Genomic DNA, 14,744 nt, shown 5'->3' on the forward strand with positions numbered 1-14,744 from the left:
ACTTGCATGATACTTACGAAAGGAATCAAAGTACATTTCGGCAGCTTTATGCATAGAAATAATTCCGGTCCCCTACTCTATGCACGGTACTTTGGCTAGAGAATCGGTTCCGGACGAATAAGTTGGTCGCTGTCTAGGAAACCGATTCCGGTTCTCTAGCCACTGCCTTCTTTTATTGGTATATAGCCGATAACTGAAGCCATTATTCAGAGTTGTTTCCCCTTAAGTAGGCTCGCCATTTGTCCAGAAATGAAAGTGTTTTACAAAAAATCAGATTAAATGTTATTAAAATACGAATGAATTAATTGAAAACTGATTTAAAAGCATTCAACATCATAACATTAAGGTAACTTATGTAAATACATTTGAGCCGTGCCATGGGAAAACCAACATAGTGGGTATGCGACCAGCAAGGATCCAGACCAGCCTGCGCATCCGCGCAGTCTGGTCAGGATCCATGCTGTTCGCTTTCAAAGCCTATTACAATTAGAGAAACCGTTAGCGAACAGCATGGATCCTGACCAGACTGCGCGGATGCGCAGGCTGGTCTGGATCCTTGCTGGTCGCATACCCACTATGTTGGTTTTTTCATGGCACGGCTCATTTCTATTTTTGTGTTATCCTGTTCAAAATTTCTTGATACTGATTTAACAATGTGGGTGGGGTATAAGACAGGCTGGTAACATTGCCCGATCGGGCTTACGACATAAAAAGTGATATTTCTTGAAAAATAATAAAGATATTTCTTTCAAACTTGGTCCATTTATTAAGCATAACATATGATGCTTCTCAAGATAGAAGTAACTTTGTTGCCTTCAGTTTTGTTAGAATTACTTCCCTTTGTCAGTTTTTAATGGAAGTCCAAAATAGTTATGTTTTAATGCAATGTTTAAAACAGAAAATGTTCAATGGCTTTCTATTGCTCCAAACTTGTGCGCCAATACCTTTATTCTATATATTTAGGGTTAATACTTCGTTTCTAGTGCAGATGTATGAGCAATTTTTTTAAAACTAACATTCCTCTATAATGTTGTAAGTGAAAACAGAGTAAAATGTAAACTTTCATGTAATAGCGCAATAATTTAGAGCATTAGAAAGCCATTGAACCTTTGTTTTGTTTTAAACTTAGCATTAGAACATATTTTTTTGGACTTCAAAGATTATGCCTCATAAAAATCTGAAAAGGGATAATAATTCTACCAAAACGGAAGGCAACCAAGTTATTTTTATTCTAGTTTGTATAATTTGTTATGTGTAATAAATGGACCAAGTTTGAAAAAAATAACTTCATAAGTTTTCAAGAAATATTACTTTTTGTGTAGTAAGCCCGATCGGGCAATATTACCAGCCTGTAAGACATATCATTAAATCTCCCGCATTGAGTGTACGCACGCATTGAATGTACACTGTTAAACCTAACCCTAACCTTTATTCAGTATATAGTACATACAATACGTGCGTACATCCAATAGGGGCGATTTATTTTTGACGTAAGTTTGCGACCGCTTTCTGGCATGCATTCTGTCATGTTTATATATATATATATTAATATGTTATACAGTCATTCAATCAGTTCCGACACACTTTCTTAAAATAAATTAAGCTTGGTACAGTGTGAGTATGTTCAGAAACCCCTTTTTCTATTGGGTCATATAAAGTATTGTAGCAGTGTGTATATAACTTATATAAGTAATAGTTATAGTATGTGTGAGAGTGTGTTACCAGGATATATCAGAGCTAGGGGTACATCTCGGTATTTTTAGCTCGACTATTCGAAGAATAGTCTAGCTATTCTACTCACCCTGGCGTCGGCGTCGGCGTCGGCGTCACACCTTGGTTAAGTTTTTGCATGCAAGTACATACAGCCATCAATTAAAGGCATATAGCTTTGAAACTTATTTTTTCTTTTTCTAGGTCAATTACCAACCTCTCTGGGTCAAGTCCCATAACTCTGACATGTATTTTGAGCAAATTATGCCCCCTTTTGGACTTAGAAAATTCTGGTTAAAGTTTTACATGCAAGTTACTATCTCCAAAACTAATGCAGATATTGATTTGAAACTTCACATGTGTCTTCGGGGTTATAAAACTAGTTGATAGCAGCAAGTCCCATAACTCTGACTTTCATTTTGGCCAAATTATGCCCCCTTTTGGACTTAGAAAATTCTGGTTAAAGTTTTGCGTGCAAGTACATACAGCTATTTCTAAAAGGCATATAGATTTGAAACTTATTTTTTCTTTTTCTAGATCAATTACCAACCTCACTGGGTCAAGACCCATAACTCTGACATGTATTTTGAGCAAATTATGTCCCCTTTTAGACTTAGAAAATTTTGGTTAAAGTTTTACATGCAAGTTACTGTCTCCAAAACTAATGCAGATATTGATTTGAAACTTCACATGTGTCTTCGGGGTTATAAAACTAGTTGATAGCAGCAAGTCCCATAACTCTGACCTTCATTTTGGCCAAATTATGCCCCCTTTTGGACTTAGAAAATTCTGGTTAAAGTTTTGCGTGCAAGTACATACAGCTATTTCTAAAAGGCATATAGATTTGAAACTTATTTTTTCTTTTTCTAGATCAATTACCAACCTCACTGGGTCAAGTCCCATAACTCTGACATGCTTTTTGAGCAAATTATGCCCCCTTTTAGACTTAGAAAAATTTTGGTTAAAGTTTTACATGCAAGTTATTATCTCCAAAACTAATGCAGATATTGATTTGAAACTTCACATGTGTCTTCGGGGTTATAAAACTAGTTGATAGCAGCAAGTCCCATAACTCTGACCTTCATTTTGGCCAAATTATGCCCCCTTTTGGACTTAGCAAATTCTGGTTAAAGTTTTGCGTGCAAGTACATACAGCTATTACTAAAAGGCATATAGATTTGAAACTTATTTTTTCTTTTTCTAGATCAGTTACTAACCTCACTGGATCAAGTCCCATAACTCTGGCATGTATTTTGGGCAAATTATGCCCCCTTTTGGACTTTGAAAATTCTGGTTAAAGTTTTACATGCAAGTTACTATCTCCAAAACTAATGCAGATATTGAATTGAAACTTCACATGTGCCTTCGGGGTTATAAAACTAGTTGATAGCAGCAAGTCCCATAACAGATATTCATTTTGGTCAAATTATGCCCCCTTTTGAACTTAAAACTCTTTTGATATTTAACCTTTTTAGGTAATATTTTCCTGCTTCTGGGACAATATTTCGAATAGTCGAGCTTGGCTGTCTTACGGACAGCTCTTGTTCTCTGCACATATCGTCGAGGCCGGTAGGCTGGTATTTTTTTACTTTATAAATGTAGGTCTTTGTGATAATTCTTTCTCTGTGAACTGTAAATTGGAGCTAAAATCATCTTTTCTTTGAAAGGAAAAAATTATACTCCCTTGATACGACCTCAATAGAGAAAAAGTGTTGCGATATATATCGGAACAGTTTTACTGTGCTGATGTATATTGCAACAGTTTTTTTCTAATGAAACTCTATAGAGATTTCTGTGTTGATATATATCGTAACAGTTTTGTAAAATATCAGCACAGAGTTTGTAGTATTAATGTGTGTTACCATGTTTAACATACTGCAAAGATCAAAGGAAAACTGCCGAACTATGCGATAATGTATATAATTAGTCTATGATATCGATTGTCCGATTAGCTCAGTTGGTAGAGCATCTGACTTGCAAGCAGAAGATGTCTGTATTTCATTTGTATTTTCATTTTTCAACGGGACCATAGAGGTTTATTATGTCGTTTCTGTTTTATGGAGGACAAATAAAATCTTGTCTATTCCCTGGTCAGTTTTAACGTTCTCTGTGATTTATCTCTCTGAAAATAAATGAACGCTACACCAACAATATGAATGAAAATATATACCAGTACAAACAACTGATCAATACTTTTATCATGGACCAAATTGTTTTTATTTTGTATGAACAGCTTAAATGCACAACAAAGCAGTAATGAAATCGCAATGTATTGGTTTTAAGGGACTAAAAAGTAACCAACTGTAACTATACTGATTTAAAGAGTCAACCCGAATTTGGTATGCTGTTCGGTACCATTCGTGGATGAGATAGATATCAGTGAACTGGTTCTTGTTTTTACAAACTATTACTATTAATTATTTACTTAATGATATTGCTCGATGTACAATATATTAGATATGACGGGATCATTATAATGCTATAAAACTCACTAAATTTATTCATTGTTAGGCTTTAATGACTGTTTTTAAGACATATAAGACTTCTCAAGTATGACACAGAATGGTATCCACTTGATTGCGTTGCATAGCGACCCACTCGAAACGGTGTTGCATTAGGTTTTCGGCCGATTTAAATTTTTTCAGAAATAACCCTAAATAATTCTATGAAAATACACATGCTTTGTTTAAAGAGATGGTCCTTTACATAAAAAGTGTTTTAACAGTTACTTGTTCCCAATTAACACTATATTTGATGCGATATTGTCAAAAACTGTCAAAAATCTCCTTCCCCCGCCGGACTGTACAGAAGTGTTTGAATAAACGGCACAAATCTCAGCTAAATGGACATATGTGCTAAAACATTGCGCTCCAGATGCATCTATCGTTTTCATTTGATTCGTTTTTTAACGGGTAGAAATTCCTTTAAATCATACTAAGTCTTACAATACCGGAAATTTGTAGTATCAGCCACATTTCTCCATCTGATCAGCGTAAAATTCACCGCTCAAACAACGTTTGAACCACTTGATCTGATAAAGCTATGGCCAGTGTGTGGTTAGTCAAAAGAATCTGAGTTTGTCTTTGAAAAAAAGGAGGGAGGAATGTAGCAGTGTGTATATAATGTATATAATTAGTCTATGATATATCAATTATCCGATTATCTGAGTTGGTAGAGCATCTGACTTGCAAGCAGAAGGTCGCAGGTTCGAGTCCTGTATCGGGCTGCACATTTTCCGCTCCTATTACAGTATAAACATTTCCTCGCCAAATGAACGCATGTTTACAAAACTTGTATGAAATATGGGTCTACAAGCACCTGCAGTTTCAAAACGAGGTTATGGATGCTGCATTTGGGAATGAATGAAAACTTCAGTTACTTGTTTACTGTACTCATCCGACATGCAAAGCACATGGTTTTTAAGTTAGATGAGTCTAAAAATGTTTTGTGAACATGAGGCTTTGAGTTTACCTAACGATTATCAATCATGGATGTTAACTTAACAGGTTTTATTTTTTATGTGATCCGTTTACTTATTTTCTATTTTGTAGGTCTTTGCAGATCGCTAAACGATTCATTATCATTACACCAACTTAGCAGAGAAGAGTGAAGTAAAATGCACACATCTTTACAAATACACAGAGCCTGAACATCACTATAGACTACTGAAGTGAATCAAAGACGTAAAAAAATGGTACTAGCAGCTTCCTCGCTTGGCACTCAGCATTAACAGGGATAGTGCTAGGACTGGTCAGCCCGGTGTCAGTATAATGTGACTGGGTGGGGTATCATGCCACGTGTCTACGGCGTGATATTCCAGTGAGGCAGCACTATTAAGTTGGGCATTGTGCTCGCTGCTACAGGTAGACACCGTCGTTTATATGACTGAAAAATTGTTGGAAAAGACGTTAAACCCGAACACACAATACTGAAGTGAATCTGCACATATTCGATATTTCTTATGAACCCATTACCAACACATATATTCACAAAACGCAAAATAAAGCATATATGAGACATATGGGAATATACCCATGAGAGCAATGCCGTTAATAGTACGTTTATGAAAGTGGATGTATTTGAAACAGTTATTTGAATTAACATGTAACATTATATGAAGAATGTTAAGAGTCATTTGAAGAAACACATAAGAATGTATACAAGAGTAAAATGCATTGTAATATTGTTACCGAATCGGTCTGGTAAAGACATGTTCAAAAGAAGGAACTGGGATCTGTAGATACATATGAAAGAACATACAGGGGAGAAAAGCTATCCATGTAAGGTTTCTCACTCCTTGTAATGAAAGTTATATTCCTAACGATCGATATAAGAGAATACATACAGAGAGGAATGCTTTGAATGTCATATTTGTGATTATGTATTTAGGAGTTGTATGACAATGCAGTCAGGAGAAAAACGCTTGACGTGTGGCGTTTGTGATTATGCATGTAATAAAAGCAGTATTATGAAAATACATATGACAGTACATACAGGAGAAAAGCGCTTTAAATGTGATGTTTGTGATTATGCATGTAATGTTAGTAGTAATCTGAAAAGACATATGGCAATACATGCAGAAGAAAAGCGCTTTAAATGTGATGTTTGTGATTATGCATGTAATGTTAGTAGTAATCTGAAAAGACATATGGCAATACATGCAGAAGAAAAGCGCTTTAAATGTGATGTTTGTGATTATGCATGTAATGATAGTAGTAATCTGAAAAAACATATGGCAATACATACAGGAGAGAAACGCCTTACATGTGGTGTTTGTGATTATACATGTAATAGAAACAGAAGTATGAAAATACATATGACAGTTCATACAGGCGAAAAATGCTTTAAATGTGATGTTTGTGAGTATGCATGTAATGCAAGAGGTCATCTGAAAACACATATGACTGTACATACAGGAGAAAAGCGCTTTAAATGTGATGTTTGTGATTATGCATGTAATGTTAGTAGTAATCTGAAAAGACATATGGCAATACATGCAGAAGAAAAGCGCTTTAAATGTGATGTTTGTGATTATGCATGTAATGTTAGTAGTAATCTGAAAAGACATATGGCAATACATGCAGAAGAAAAGCGCTTTAAATGTGATGTTTGTGATTATGCATGTAATGATAGTAGTAATCTGAAAAAACATATGGCAATACATACAGGAGAGAAACGCCTTACATGTGGTGTTTGTGATTATACATGTAATAGAAACAGTAGTATGAAAATACATATGACAGGTCATACAGGCGAAAAATGCTTTAAATGTGATGTTTGTGAGTATGCATGTAATGAAATAGGTCGTCTGAAAACACATATGACAGTTCATACTGGAGAAAAGCACTTTAAATGCATGTAATGCAAGCAGTCAGTTGGAAAAACATATGAGGATACATGCAAGAGAGAAACGTTTTAAATGTGACGTTTGTGCATGCGAATGTGATGTATGTAGCCGTATGAAAAGACATATGACAATACATACTGGGGAAAAGCGTTTTAAGTGTGATGTTTGTGATTTTGCATGCAATCAAAGCAGTAGTCTGACAAGACATATGACAATACATGCAGGAGAAAAACGCTTTAAATGTGATGTTTTTTTATTTTAATATGCATATTTGTAATCAAAGTGGTAATCTGAAGAAAAAGAAAAAACTCATAAATCAATACATACAGGAGACAAATGCTTCAGATATATGATATTTGTGAGTATGCATGTGTTCAACGCGGTCAACAGCAGGGCATGTGAGAAAACATAAGGGAGAGAAATGCTTAAAATGTGATATTTGTGATTGTATACATTATTACAGAAGTAGTTTGAAAACACATGAAATTACATGTACATGCAGGAGTAAAAATTCTGATTTTAGATTTAACTCGAGTTTAAAATCTTAGTATTTCAAGAAACATTCAAATCTAATATCATTATAAACAAGATAGTTTTTAGTGTTTATGATTATTGATTCAGTATACATGTACTAGGTTAAAAAATTGGAGAGCGGTGCCTTTGTATTTACCTGTTTATTGCATGTTTACCTATAATATAGTAAGAAAAGTTTAAAGAGAATTCCTATATTTTTTTTTTCCTTTCATAGAATTTTTTTTTAATTCACATATATGATAGGAAAATTTGTGCTGAAAACAATGAACAAATAAAAACAGTAGGTCACCAGGCTTGTTTTTGTGAAAAATAGTTTTGAACACACCCACTGTTGCTGAAACTGCCAGCGATTTTTCAACATTTTTATAATTTTCTCCATTTCTAAAAATACCGACCAAAATATACATCAAGACAGCACAATAAGGTTTTTTCTTTTTTTACAGATTTTATTATATACTTATTTGATATCATAGTGATATTTGTAATACTCTATCCTTGTAATAATGGGTACAAATGAAAAAAAATATATTGTTTCATATTTACTTTTGTGAACTTTTTTCAATGAAAAATACCCATAGTGAAGAATATTTTTTTTAAATTTTGAAAAACTCTTTCATAGATTGATTACATGTATGTCTGCTAGAAGTTAAAAAAAGGTTTTAAAAATGCTTAATTATTTCTATAAATGAATACTAAATAATCTGAAAGGTGATATTGTCTTATCAGTACTAAGTCAATTATCTTACATTATATGAACAACACTGTCTTTGTACTAAAATGCGATGTGAAAACACAACCACAAAAATAGCAAGATACCTGTCAGGCATGATACTTGTCAATACAACATAAACCAGAATCAACATTTGATTACTGATAAAACTTATCAAAAATGTTATTTCATTCAAGATTCCTCATATTTAAGATTGCCTGTAACATGTTTCAACAAATGTTGACTTCAGTTCAGTTTTCCATAGAAAGTGTCGGCTGCGCAGAAAGATGCGCATAAAAAACTATAGGAATTCCCTTTAGCAAAAGAAACTATCCAGATGTATAACTTGTATATTTTGAAATAAAAAAAATAATGTTTCAAATTTGAGACCAAAATTACACCTGAAGATCTTCACATGATAAATTTTTAACAGTCAATCAACCATGAAGTCAGTGGTCCCACAATAGCCGTTTGAAAGGCTATATCTTCTGCGCGTCAATTGCATTGTAACATCTCAATAGAGCTCTCGCGCTAATTTTTCTTTGTCGTGCAGTGTAACCAACAATATTTTTTAAACTTTATGCTGTTTCTCGAGTTAGCCAATTATCAATATTTCCAATGACAATAAAATTTCACAAAGACAATTGTTAATTACAGGCGCACGTGAATTTCGTGCAAAACGGCTATTGTGGGACTACTGCCTTCGCGGTGGATTGATTTTTTTTTAATTTTACAAGTGAAGTTCTTCAAGTGTAATGTGATATGAAAAATACAAGTGATTTATAAATTAAAGTTTTTAAATAAAAAAATACCTCAGTTATAAAACTGGATAGTTTCTTCTGCTGTTCAGTATAGTATCATTTTTATGTCTATTGGCGTCTACTAGAATAATAATTTTCTATTTCAGTTATATTGAATACTGTATAAAATCAAATGCCTTTGTAGCTGTAGTTTGTTTCGTATCGTACAATACGGGATTGAAAATAAGTTATTTCACGAAAAATACACGACATTACGCTCCAGATAATAAAGCTAAAACTGAACTATTCGTGGTTTTGCTACTGTGAAACGTCATGACGGCATGAGAAAAAACGATAACAGAAACATTTTCAGCATAAAATTTATACTATTTATAGATACTCGTGTAATGATAAAAATAATGTACGAGACACTACGGATTGGGTGCATAATATCCATAAATCCGCAGTTACAAATGGTTTATCTGACGTAGTTTGTTTGCAACAGCAGCCATTAAGTGCCATGTGGCAGCTGTAATAAGTCTCCCGTACTTGGACTCAGTGTTGCTGCATTTTCTGGTCGTTTGGGATCATGGGGAACATTCCATGTGATCATGGGGAACATTCCATGTACTATGATATCACTCCGCTTAAGCTTGATATTTGTTTGATTTTGTAATGAAACTATCAATTCTTTGAAATACATGTATCTTGGGCTTTTGCAAAGAATTGAAACCTTCGCTTTTTATCTTACGCATCGATAAATACTAGCATGGCTGTATGGTAACGAATACGTTTTCAGGAAAATGTGTTGTTCTGAGACATGTTTGCCGCAATTCGATACAGTAACTGGCCCACTAATCGCAATTTTTAAAATCTGGACTGTACGCTTAATCGAAAAACTGTAGGCCTATTCAAAACTTCTTTTCATTCTTATATTTCAATGTTTTGACTTTGTTTTATGATAACCAACAGTTAAAAGTATTAGTTATAATTCCTTCCGTTTTCAGAACAGTCATGGACCAGTTACTTTTCGTATAGGTTAGTGTTTATTAGTAAGCATTTATCAAATTAAATTGGTCTAACGCGGCGCATTTAATTTGATAAATGCCTACTAATAAACTCTTAACAGTGTTTGGAATTATTTTTTGTAATAATGACTAAATTCTTTACACAATTGGGAACATTAATCACTAACGCATTATTCATGTAGTTGTTACGTGGCACACCTCAGTGTTTGGTCCATTTCCAGCATCTCAGAGACTTGTTCGGACTTTACGACGGGGACTTTATCATCAATCACAGAACAAACAGTTGCCGTCGGCACGGTAACTGGTAATTTCAGTTTATTTTGATATCCGGCTCCAGAGCACCGCTGATATCATTCAAAATCAAGCAGATCGGAACTAACATCCAGCTAGGTCTTTCTCATTTTCATTCATAATTATTGCAGTATTCGCTACAGAACAAAGTGACCCGGCTCCTAGTGATTACATCAGCTGTTCTACTTGTATAACTAGTTTCAATAAAGCTACCATCACCTTGGAAGATAGGTGAACGGGACTCGTTCTAATTGGACACTTTGACTCTACCAAGTAATCAGGTAAACCGTGTTTGTGCCTGTAGGCGGATATTAAATTTGTAAACAAAGAAATAATTTCAAACACTAAGTTTAAAACACCTTAGATGACCTTCACCTTGGGTGTAGTGGACACAGCCCCTGCATAAATAAGGCTTTGTTTGTATGCTGCTCAATGTCTATCTGAAGCTACAGTAAGATATAAGCAGAAGTAAAAAAGATGTGACAGAAAAACAAAGGTTGCCGAAAAACTTTAACCAAGAATGTCTATGCCGAAGCGGGGCGAGTAGAATAGCACCCCTATTCTCCGAGTAGTGGAGCTAAAAATACAAAGAAAAAATAAAAACAAAGTGTCCAGTCAAACTGAGCGGAATGAATATATATATTTTTTATATGTTAGCGGAAACACGCATACAGCTTCTATTTCTTGCCCAAGACAATGACGTTGTTGGTGAAATAAACCAATAAATACTGGTTGACTGTCGCAAGTAAAATACAATACAAAACTTATATTTATTAATTCATTGAGTACAGTGTATGGAGCTTTTAAGCCCAAACACTTGATCATTTCTTTATTGAATAGGCGTACAGTGTTTTGGCGAATAATGGAACAGTTTTATATCAGGTTTTGCGACTAGGCGGCCAGTGCATAATTCAGATTCATGTTGGATATAAACAATATTTCAACTATTCAGGATCATTGTAAAATCGTATTGTATGTGCATGGATTGATAATGAAACATCAAGATGATTTCAAACCTTTGCTCTCGTATTTTGCTATTTTTAAATACATTGTAAGTCATTTAGTGACAGGAAAAAGAAGTACTTATAATCTTTAATTCCCGGGAAAAATACGAAAAATACGATTGCAAATTAGATAAATAAAAATAGCAAAAGGCTATGTATGGCGTAAGTGGAAGCGTTTAACTGATGAATTGAATAATAAACTAAATGAGCCGTGCCATGAGAAAACCAACATAGTGGCTTTGCGACCAGCATGGATCCAGACCAGCCTGCGCATCCGCGCAGTCTGGTCAGGACCCATGCTGTTCGCTTTCAAACCTAATGGAATTAGAGAAACTAATAGCGAACAGCATGGATCACTATGTTGGTTTTCCCATGGCACGGCTCAAATGTAAATTTGTTTTTGTATTTAAGACATAATGTTCATGGATTGTGCTCATTAATTGTAGAATTTGTTTTACTGCTATAGTAGATATATATATATATAACGATGACTACCGGAAATTGGTGTTAAAATTCATATTCAGAGTGCTAATTATAAATAAAATTTACGTAATTACAAAAACGTAATAACTGCAACTTTACGGCATCTGATTATAACTTTTACCAGCAATTACCTTGTACGTAATGGTTACTGACCGAGTAGGAGGTATTCCTGAATATGAAAAACCTGCGCACGTGAAAAACGTGAAAACAGATCGCATTTGTAACAGATTTCGTACGTATGCGATCACATTCGTAGCAGGTAAAATGTATTACGAATGTGTTAATCCAACATGGGGGTTGACATGAGAAGCACATATGTATCATGTTGAGTTTTATACTGCAAATGTTCAATCAGTTGGTTGTCATCGCAACATCAATAAATGACTGCCATAAGCACCATCACAAGTTAGTGTCGTCGACGTCAATGACGTCATAAAAAAATTATTTGAGCTGCAACATGAGGAAATGGACCTTCGGCAATCTTCGACAATTTGCAACCAGTGTGGGCCCAGATTAGCCTGCACATCCGCGCATTCTGATCAGGGCCCACACCGTTCGCTGTTATTTCAAAGAAGGCTTATTCTACCTGAATATGAAATTTTCTGACCCTTTCCGGAAATTCACAAAAATGTCCGAATGCCAATTTTCCCGTGACGTGGCTCAATTTTTATTACCATTTCTGCATCCACTGCCACTACCGCTATAATATGATTACAACTTCAGCTACTGAATAATCAACTGCACGCAATATGAGAAACTCGAACTCAATAAAATTCAGGATGAAGCCTCCCGCATTGTTTCTGGGGCTACCAAACTTGTATCTCTTCATGAACTTCATAGAGAAGTTCCTTGGGAATCTCTTGAAAGTCGACGACTTCACCATAAGCTTATTTTACTCTACAAAATGAAAAACGGCCTTACTCCTGACTATCTTTCTTCTCTTGTCCCACCATCTGTAGGGGAAACATCTAGGTATAATTTACGCAACGCCACTGACATTCCGCTTATACGTACCAGAACTTCTCTTTACTACAATGCCTTTGTTCCATCGGCTTTTAGAGATTGGAACACACTTTCAAGAGAATTGCAAAATTCAACTTCATTAGATTCCTTCAAATCGCAGTTGAAAACTAGCGTCCCGAAATATCCTGATTATTTTTACGTAGGCGACAGAAAATGGCAAGTATACCATGCTCGGCTCAGTACTGAATGCAGCTCCCTAAATCAGCATTTGTTCAAAAAAAAAAACATTTCTCCGACACCTCTTTGTCAATGTGGTCTTCCAGAGAGTAACCATCATCTCTTCTTTGAGTGTCACTACTATGATAATATCAGAGTTCGTCTTCTTGAAACTACATCCAACTATTGCACTATAACACTTCACATTCTACAGAATGGAGACCGAAATCTCAGCGATGAAATAAATGTTAAAATATTCCAAGCAGTCCGAAACAACATCCGGGAAAGCAGACGATTTTCATTAGCATCTGTTCACTGAATGCTATATGCTATACTGCTCCATTGATGATCCGAATGAATATATTTTTCTATTCACCTTTTTTCGTTCATTTCCTCTTCTATGTTAACCTCATTTAATTTACCTATTAATTTAATATATATAATATATGATCATTACTCTTAAGTACTTTAAAAACTTATGTTCTAATATTTCGTTCATAAGTTAAAGCTCTACTACTCCTGTGTTTTTTGTTTTCCATATTAAAATGTGTTATTTCAGACAAGATAATAAGCACTGCCATAGCGTATTTATTATAGTACTTAATTATATGAGAAGACCTTTATAAGCTTTAGCTTTCGGATCTAATCCTTTTTCATACATTTATCTTTTGTACTGCGTAATGTAAATTTGTATACGTTGTACCATTGTTTGAAATAAAATTAGGTTTAAATTAACTTCAGCTACTTCTACTGTTATCTCGACTAGCTGAAATGTAGACCCACATGCTCAGGTCACTGGTTCGAACCCATTGGGGAAATATATTATATCTTTGTAGCCTTCTTTAGTCATCCAGAGCTGTTTCAAGTTGGGTGATAAACAAGACGTTGCCGTGTCCTGGGACAAATTATATACAACTTGTCATGGACGGAGTCGTTAGCTTTAGTCTACGAGGGCCCGACTTTGTGCTGCGAACTAATGTCTATGAGATTTAAAGAAAACACACCTGGATAAAATCAGTAATTATTGCCATCTCAAGGGCAATAACTTCAAAACGAATAAGGTGATATGACTAGTTTTCGAAAGGAACCGAGATATCGTACAAATGTGTTTCAGCTGTAAAATGCACTTATTTTTTTCTTTTTACCGATCAAAAATGACATGTGACAAATGTGATCACATGTCACATCAAAAATAGGCATCGATCACATTCGTCTCAAAAATTGTTACATGTGTACTTGATTTCTGTTACATATGCGATCTCATTTGTTACAAATGCGATCTGATACGAATGTGGTCCTACATGGCTATAACATACATAATAAATTTATATTAAAGCTGAAAACCTCTTTAATTGAGCTAAGCGCTATTTCTTTATTTCCATTTATTACTTTTTAAAATCACATCTACAATTAACCGCATGCCGGCAAAATGTGTCATTAAAGAAGTCCGAAGAGGTCAAATCTCACAGGTCAGTGTTGTCCTATAACTTGTAAAATGTTAACATTTAATTTTGGTTGACTGAACATGAATAAAACCTGACTTCGCATTCAATGGTGTTTTCCTGTATCATAACTCTAGCTAAGGTACGAATGCACGTGCACAGGTTAGTAACCAGATGTTACATACCAAATGTGAGGCAATGAATTAACGTAATTTTATATTCAAATATTTTTTACGTTGTTCTGACGATTAGTTTGTTCTAGTGGAATAGAACACAA

At 34.7% G+C, this 14,744-nt stretch overlaps 1 protein-coding gene across 1 annotated transcript; it reads left to right on the top strand.

Moving 5' to 3' along the window:
• The first annotated feature begins 215 nt into the window (after positions 1-215).
• LOC123538061 (zinc finger protein 98-like) lies at positions 216-10,036 on the top strand. The gene is made up of 2 exons (XM_053529431.1): positions 216-346; positions 5,262-10,036. The coding sequence occupies exon 2, from the start codon at positions 6,107-6,109 to the stop codon at positions 7,070-7,072; it is 966 nt and encodes a 321-aa protein (XP_053385406.1). The 5' UTR covers positions 216-346; positions 5,262-6,106; the 3' UTR covers positions 7,073-10,036.
• Positions 10,037-14,744: the final 4,708 nt, after the last annotated feature.

The sequence above is a fragment of the Mercenaria mercenaria genome, chromosome 18 (assembly GCF_021730395.1).
Source record: "Mercenaria mercenaria strain notata chromosome 18, MADL_Memer_1, whole genome shotgun sequence".
NCBI lineage: Eukaryota > Metazoa > Mollusca > Bivalvia > Venerida > Veneridae > Mercenaria > Mercenaria mercenaria.

Excerpts from the sequence above, each read along its gene's own strand:
- LOC123538061 (XM_053529431.1), top strand. The coding sequence starts at position 6,107 with ATGACAATGCAGTCAGGAGAAAAACGCTTGACGTGTGGCGTTTGTGAT.